Source organism: Saccostrea echinata, unplaced genomic scaffold (assembly GCF_033153115.1).
Source record: "Saccostrea echinata isolate AGI-Se365-2 ecotype Australia unplaced genomic scaffold, CSIRO_AGI_Sech_v1 ptg000054l, whole genome shotgun sequence".
Taxonomy (NCBI): Eukaryota; Metazoa; Mollusca; class Bivalvia; order Ostreida; family Ostreidae; genus Saccostrea; species Saccostrea echinata.
The window spans coordinates 7,568,566-7,577,176 of NW_026889803.1; the positions used below are offsets into that span (position 1 = coordinate 7,568,566).

The 8,611-nt window shown below is 32.9% G+C and overlaps 1 protein-coding gene and 1 pseudogene across 1 annotated transcript; both read right to left on the reverse strand.

Annotated features, from left to right (window-relative positions):
• Positions 1 to 641: 641 nt before the first annotated feature.
• On the reverse strand, positions 642 to 2,746 carry LOC133172445 (pancreatic lipase-related protein 2-like; annotated as a pseudogene).
• A 1,630-nt stretch (positions 2,747 to 4,376) lies between these two features.
• LOC133172446 (inactive pancreatic lipase-related protein 1-like) lies at positions 4,377 to 7,025 on the reverse strand. Its single transcript, XM_061307328.1, has 4 exons — positions 6,730 to 7,025; positions 5,207 to 5,456; positions 4,835 to 4,951; positions 4,377 to 4,753 (listed from the first exon to the last, which is right to left on the reverse strand). The coding sequence occupies exons 1-4, from the start codon at positions 6,949 to 6,951 to the stop codon at positions 4,377 to 4,379; spliced, it is 966 nt and encodes a 321-aa protein (XP_061163312.1). The 5' UTR covers positions 6,952 to 7,025.
• Positions 7,026 to 8,611: the final 1,586 nt, after the last annotated feature.

Genomic DNA, 8,611 nt, shown 5'->3' on the forward strand with positions numbered 1-8,611 from the left:
GCCCAGTGGTTCATGAAAAGAAGTCGAATATGTGAAAAGTTTACAAACGACAGACGAGGGTGACAGATAGACACCGGGCACTCTTTTGATCAGAAAAGCTCACTTGAGCCTTCGGCTCAGGTTTCCTAAAAACCTCTCAGGATATGCAGTGCCAATGTGATTGTGGCTAGCCTTGTTGCCCATTTACCCCTTGGCTGAATTGGATTTCAATCCACTTGAAATGTTCGTAAAGTGGTTAGAGGAATAAATTCGGAATGTAACTCTCAACTCATTTTATTCACACTTTAAAGAAAATGAATATGTTGAAGTAGAGTGAATAACCATGGCCATTTAATATGATTTTTTCCTTGATTTCCATTGCAAAATATAGTTTTTATCTAAAAAATTTTATCCTAATTTTCAAAATAATTTGAATCTACAGACTGATATACGACAACTCATTTGAGGAATTCTAATATTTTGATAAATATAAATTACTATTTCAAAATTAAGTTATATCTAGCTTGATTGATAATTTTTATAATTTAGAATTTCAAAGAGAAATGGTCGAGGAATCACTACTTAAGTTACGCTCAATCCAATGTGCTTGCTTGACATATGGTATGCGATAGCACAAGTTAATACAATTCCTCTTTGCTCGTTTAATGCCTGTGAGTGAGTGTGTTATTTTTTGGGGATAGGGGAGATTTTTTACTTTTTTTACAGAAGGGATGATAAGAATTCGTTTTCAGATAAAATGTTCCTGGCATCTCCTTACTGGCGTGATATCCTATTCTGTTGCAGCCATTGTGACACGGCTTACACCTTCCACTAGAAAATGCCTTATAGTCCTTACACGGAAACGCTTTGAATTTGCAGGAGGAATTAATAGACTCTGTAAAGTACTGGACTGCCCTCTTATGACTGCAACCTACTTTTAACGAGCGACATCCTGGCTGTTGTTTACCTCCGTTTGGATAGAAATCAACGTGTCCATTGGGTGTCCCGATTCCAAACCCTGAAAAGGCCATAAACAACTGGAATACAATTCACGCGAGAACATTTTTTCAAAATAAATAGCTATCAAAGAGATTACATACCCAGTCGGAGAAGAGAATCTGCGTTCGTGTGAATTACATCCACAAAGTTAGCATCAGAAGGATCCAGTTTCACTTTGATGTTAAAGCTTTCAAAATACAAGCCAGCTGGATCTAGACCTAATATTCCAAAGAGAATTCAATACATAAGATAATTGACAGGTAATTTACAGACATTTTAATTTAATTTAGTAGCAATTCAACTATGACTATATTTTAAATTAAGGAATAAATTGTAGCAAAAGTTTTAAAAGTAAACTATGCAAACATTATCATGTCATTATTTTCCGGAAAGTTTCCTTTATTGAAAGTTAAGTACCGCTGATTCTGCCAATATTCCCAATTTTGATTTTGTGACGTATCCAATCCCCGGCGTATCCCATGATATGGGCCCCTAGACTATGACCAACCAAGTGAATCCTGTCGAGTTTTACTTTGGCTGTGTCCCACAAAGCCCTTACCATGTTCCCTATGGTGGCCCCTACCACGCGAGTATTGGCAGCAGATTTCCGATAGATAAGACCTTTGGTACCATAAGACCAGTCAACGGTTATTATATTGAGATCATCCTACAAGTTTGTCAACACAGTCTATCATAGATTAGGGGAAATTCCGGGAAAATATGAATTACATAAAATTATTTGAGTTAATTATAACCAATTTGCAGTAAAACACAAGGAAGATAAACATATTAAAAGACACCGGCACTAGTAGAACAGTATGTACCAATTGCTAGAGATAAATATACTTGGATGGTAAAAATTTAAGTAGGAGACGTTATAGTAAATTCATAAAATATATACATATAGATCGATCTACATGTGTTATATTTATAATTAAACTTGGTTCAAAATGGACAGCATACATAACTGATTAACCCACCTCTCAGAGAAATTTGTCTTTCATTTTGAGTACCCATCCAGATTTGGCGGTGCTTCTGAACCCGTGGGTAATGAAAATGGTTAGTCGACTTGCAGCAAGATTGGACTTTAAAATTGTACTTGAATCATAAGGGTTCAGAATCTTGGCAGTTTTCTTGCTTTGTCTGGTGTAAAGTCTAAAGGTCGTCCGAATCCTCTCCGGCGAATCGGGCAGTATCCCTCTAGCATTATTGAAAGGCTTGGCATTGCTGAAACATCCGACGTTTGAATAACAAACTTGTCGAATTTTGGGTTTTAAAAACCAAAAACCTGGGGAATTAATCAGAGATTATCAATCTTTGAAATGGAAATGAAACGGAAAGACAATATATGCAGATATTAGCAGCATTTTGACTTACTTTTGTTCATATACATTTCCTCAAAGGATTGAGTTTGTAATTTCAAAACTTTAAGCATCAGAATTTAAAATAATCAATATATCAAAAAAAACAAAAAAAAAAAAAACAAAAAAAAAAAACAAAAACAAAAACAAAAAACAAAAAACAAAAAAAAAAAAAAAACAAACAAACAAACAAACAAAAAAACAAAGAAAAAAAAAAAAAAAAAAAAAACAAAAAAAAAAAAGAAGAAAAATTCTAAAGAAGATTAAAAACTAAAAACAATTTCTAAAGCATTGATCATGAAAAAAGAAGTCCTGATTACTGCAGTAAGTATATATATTTCATGGTTGTTACCTTGATTTAATGAGATCAGGAGCAGAATCAGTGAGGTTTTTAACGTAATGGACATGGTCTCATCAATGATCAACAATCTATAACCTGAAAAAAAATAGAGTTAAAGTGCGTTACCATGTCATATATACGCATTAGTAGTTTGCAAACCACATTCGCTTTCTAAAGATAGATAATTAATATATCAATTAAATAATTATGCCTTCCTTCTTCCTTTCTCGTGTCCATCTCCCATTACGATATTGTGTATCGACCTTTTTTGATATAATGCAAAACAGCTTTTGTATTCTGATATACATTTAATGTTTATATACATGTATGTCCCAAAAGATTCTTTACGATTTTTATAGTGATTTTTTTTTATTTTTTCCTTTAAATAATTTATGTGTCAGAATGCTTACCGTGTTTTAAAGTTCAATCTACATATTCAGTTTTGATTTTGTTATTTCTTTTCTTTAACAAAAGACAAAAACAAAACATCCTTGTTACTATCCCCTATTACTGTATATTAATATATAAATTCTTATTTTATGTTTTAAGGGAAAGTTTTAGATCAGAAATATTTATAAAATTGTGGGAATAAACACGTGAACTGAATTCCAAAATCACAGTTTCACAGATTGAAATGATCGTTCACAGCTCATTACAGGAGAAATGTAAAATTAAAAAGAATATAAAAGTTGAGGGTATTGTTATAATTATGTTTAGTGATAAATGTGTAAGCAGACGAAGTGACCTACCTGATAATGTTGATGAGGTGGTATTAATTACATTTTTCTGTAGTATCAACAGCCAGTGAAAACCAAAGCACGCGGACAATATGATAACATGCCGTTGCATCCGGTATAGTATGTATAATGAGAAAAAAAATTATGTAACAATTAATTAATTATATTCGTCGATGAAAATTACAAACATTTACTTCTGTCATTAGTAGTTATAGTGAAGAACAAAATATTGTTCCCTTGTTCATCTTTTATTTTTCATATATTTAAGGAGATGAATTTTACAGTTTAAAACAATAAAATTATTAATAGACAAAGATTACCTAAAATACATTACGATCGAATCACAAAAACACATAAAAAAATTTTTTTTTTTCCATTGGTGGTGTTCAAGTGTCAATTACTGTTTTGTTTGTTTGTTTGTTTGTTTGTTTTTCTTCTTTTTTTGATTTAAAAATTCAAAGCAAGAATAATTTACATTTGAATCTTTTTATAATAAGGATATTTAAAGGAAAGAAATATTAGACTACATCGCCATATTCACTTGATTACGAAAATTACATACCGAGTATTTTATAATGCACGCATATCCTACCATAAAATTAAAAAAAATTCTGTTTTTATTAAGATTTCCCACATCCCTACATGTAGTTCATAAAAAAGTAATCCAATAGTGAATGATACAATAATTATACAGCGCAATTTTACAAATTGATCAGCACCAAAAATTCTTCTCTCGTTATTTTTACGAATGGAAATAATGTACAGTATAACGTTTGCATTTGAGCAAGAAGTAGCCTAAAATGGGGTTTTCACTGCTTTTTCTGCACTGAATATACGATTTCTCTTTTTTCGGACAAGTATATTCTTTTCAATCAGTCACCATCCAGATCTTTTTGACAGTCAGAACACTTGAATTCTTACAAAATTTCAGAGTTCTACAAATCCCTCTGCTGAGCAGACCTACGTCTGTGTTCTCTCCCACAACAAAGGTCTGAAGATATTTCCTGCGGTAAAAACGTAGGCAAACTTATCATTCCTCACAAAAGGGATATTCAGCTTTTGTTTGCAGATAGAATTGCCGTGTACATTTTTATCGACATGGTAACTCATTCTATTGCAGCCATTGCGACACGATCTACACCCTCCAAAGTAGTAATCCCAATAGCCTAGGCATGGAAACGCCTTAAATTCACAGGAGGAAGTGATGGACTCTATGAAGTAATCAATAACTCTCATATGACTACACACTACCTTCCACAAAGCGTTGCACCCCGGTTGTCTTTTACCTCCGTTGGGATAAAAATCGACGTGTCCATTAGGACTGCTGATTCCAAGTCCTGGAAAAAAGGTATATATTTATTGATACAATTAAAGAAAAAAAAAGGTTTTGATGAATTCATTCAAGATAATTTATTTACCAAAATTCATAATAGAGGCCGCATCCGTGTGAATGACATCGACAAAGCTGGCATCAGAGACATCCAATTTCACTTTGACGTCAAAACCTTCAAAATGTAATCCAGCTGGGTCTAAACCTAAAATCCAAAGCAATGCCACTAAGGGAAAGTTAAAACCAACTGTACAAATACAAGAACGATAAAAGTGGTGTTTGACCATAAACTTTATTTTTGTCAACTGACTTTTCCTCTGAATGATTCTGCTCCATTTGATTTTCAACTTATTATACTCAAACACATATTAGAATCGAAAATGGTCATTTATTAGCAAAATGACGATCAACTTTTTCATATACACAAAAACTCTATTAATCGTTAGTAAGCATTTGCTACCTGTTATTCTGCCTATACTACCAATATTAATGCTTGAACGCGTCCAGTCACCGGCGTACCCCATGATATGGGCCCCAAGACTCTGACCAATCAAATGAACACGACTAAGCTGTATATTAGTTGTGTCCCACAAAGCCTTTAGCATGTTTCCAATGGTAGCTCCAACCACGCGCGTGTTTGCACTGGATTTCATGTAATTGAAGCCCTTAGTTCCTGGGGACCAGTCGACAGGTATCACGTTTACATCTTCCTAAAAGTGTCAGTTAACACTATCTAATATTAATTTTTAAATTTAGAATTGATCAATTTGGATCAAATTTAAACATGACTCTATTATTAGGAAACTACGGATCAGGTGATTGGATGAGAAAGCAAAGGTGTATCTGATGTAATAAAATTAGTTTAGAAAAAGGATTAGTAACTTGTACAATTTCTATTTCCTAAACAAAACCATGTACAATATTATCACGAAAATTGTTCAGTATAACTTCCTTTGTCTAAGATTATGATTATAACGGGTACAATTAATTACCCCTTATAAGGTTAACATGGTGAAATAAGGACCCGAGACCTGGCCTGGAGGTTATAAAAACTTTTTGAGTACGTACTCCGTGCTCAAACTCATTCTCCGTACTCCAAAACCATACTCATATACTCCAAACTTCCACTCTAAGTTGTATATAAATTTTGAGTATGTTTATGGTATCGGAGAACGGAGTATGAGTTTGAGCATGGAGCATGTACTCCAAAAATTTTATAACCTCCAGGCCTGGCCCACGAGGTGACCTGACCTGACCGAGGCCGCGTAGCGGTCAGGTCAGCGAGTGGGCCAGGTCGAGGGTCCTTATTTCACCATGTAGAACTCATTTAAGAGGTAATCAATTGTTTTATTATACCGATATAAGTTAAGACAATTTTTGTAGGCTTAATTACTAAAATAATCAATTGTGTATTAGACCTACGAACTGTTATTATCAGTGTTCCATCGGGATGGGGATTCACTAGTGAAGTTGTTTACTTTTCGCCTGCAAGTCTTGTAAGTTTTTGCACCGCCGATTTATTAAAACACTCTGTGATTGTCAGTAACATACATTTTTATAAATTCACAAATACCATTTCCGAGTACAATGACAATCTGGTGCAGACTTTTACTGTACAAAAGAGCCGAGTCTGCATTCGTTGAATTTGACGTAGGTCTAACGAAAATTTCAATGAAAACGATAAATTTTATGACGCATCTAAAGCAATGGTATCATAAAAAGACTATACATATTTTTATAACTGCATTTTTTGTAATGAACAATCATTACTGTATGCATAATTTTTTTTAATTTGAATGGAATATTTAGATTAACAGGTAATTTTTAGCGGTCATTATTTATAATGAACGGGTCATTATACCCCATGTGCAATGATTCCTAGATCATTATTGCTGTAAACGGTACTTTTTGGAGTCATTATTTAGTTAAAAGGCCTTCTAACAAGCCAATCAAATTTGAGTATTCTTAATAGAGGTAACCCACCACTTCCAGAAGCGCATCTTTCATTTTCAGCGCCCATCCAGTTTTCGTAGTGTCAGTAAACCCGTGGGTGATAAATATTGTTAATCGACTTGCATCAAAATTTGATCGGGAGATGGTATTTGAATTGTAGGGGCTCAGAATCTGAGGGGTTTCCCGGTTTTCTCTCGTGTATAACATAAAGGTTGTTTGAATCTTGTTAGGTGAGTCGGGCAGGAGTCCCATAACATTATTAAATGGAGCTGCATTACTGAAACACCCGATGTGAGTATAACAAACTTTTCTGCTTTTGAAAAACCAAAATCCTAGAAAAGCAAAAAAAAAAAAGTTTTTAAATGTTGTCACATGAACCATATAGACGGATAAAATGATATTAAAAATTGAAATATTTGACAGGAAGTGCACTTGTTACTTCCTGTTGAACACAATATTAACAAATTAAAAAAAAAAACCTTTTGGATTTTCAAGTCATCTTTGTAGTTACAAATAATTAAAATGTATCAGTTTTAAATATCAAAAAAACAAAAAACAAAAAACAAAAAAAAACAAACAATGTAACTGGAATTACCTTGGGATGTTGAAACCAGGAGCAGAAAAGGTAAGATTTTTAACAACATAGGTGACTTTTGAACAGCTTCATATAGCTTCAGCTAAAATGATTGAAAGTAAGGAAAGAAATGCGGATTAAATTTGATTTATGCCTAGCGTATTATTTATAGTATTTGAATTTTTTTTTCATATTTTCATAACTTTTCACTTCTTTATCCAGTGAGTTACGCAATGTTATTTTTTATACCCAAAATTCTTAACTCAAACAGCGACAAAGCAATTTGTCACCATTTTAAAACATGGAATCAAAAAATTTAGTTAAGAAAAACAATGAAATATAAGATGCTATCAAAATCTTAAAATAATTTTTTATTGGTTCATTACATCTAGCGAGTTCTTGATAAAGCTAAAAGGACATAAAACCATTATAAAAAAAAAGGTAAAAATGTGATGGATAGATTCTCCATGTTTTGTGATTTGATAATATTATTAATCGCATGTAATCCCTTTCCAAAAGTTTTTAGAGTACAAAATACATTTCATTAGATAAAATTATGTCCAATCAAAAAACACAGGATATCCTTTATATACATTGGATTTGTTATTGGATATTAGAATACACGTTTTGCATTTTTTGAAAATGAGTAACTTTTCTTGTTCAGCAACATCTAGGCTACATTGAAATACTCACTTGTTATGGCCTTCAATTCAACATTTAGATACACATGTATCGACGACATTTTTTTCAATTAATAATATTCGTTTTCATTCCTACGTTGATTCGATATATCTCTCTGAACTCAAAGTAAAAAAAAAACACCACAGAGTCTGACAAATATGTTTCATGTTTGGATATTTTACTAGAGACAGACATTAATGGCAACTAACAACAAAACTTAATGATAAACGTGATGACTTCAACTTTTCTGTCGTCAACTTCACTTATTTATGTATACCAATACTGTTTATGTATCACCTGCATATGGAGTTTATGTATTCCAGTTGATTCGATACATAAGAGAATGTTCTATGTACGAACAATTTCAAAAAGGAGGCAAGCTATAATTGACAAATAAGTCGATGAAACAAGGATATCAACAATCTTGTTTAAAGTCAACATTTCGCAAATTCTATGGTCGATGCAATGACCTTGTTAGCAAATACAATCTATCGTAAAGTAGATGTTGATTGACGTTTTTCATACAAATTATCAGGCCATAAATTAATGTATACGGATTTTCCCGTTTGCCCGACCATGACAAGGAGCTCACGGTAAGTGTGACCGGTCAACAGGGGATGCTTACTCCTCCATGGCAACTTATCCCACCTCTGATGT

What these genes read in the sequence shown, in the direction of transcription:
- LOC133172446 (XM_061307328.1), bottom strand. Translation starts at nt 6,951, where the DNA reads ATGGGACTCCTGCCCGACTCACCTAACAAGATTCAAACAACCTTTATG. An exon ending in AAGATGCGCTTCTGGAAGTG is followed by an intron (nt 5,457 to 6,729) that starts GTGGGTTACCTC and finishes TGACACTTTTAG; the next exon opens with GAAGATGTAAACGTGATACC. An exon ending in GGCCTCTATTATGAATTTTG is followed by an intron (nt 4,754 to 4,834) that starts GTAAATAAATTA and finishes CCTTTTTTCCAG; the next exon opens with GACTTGGAATCAGCAGTCCT.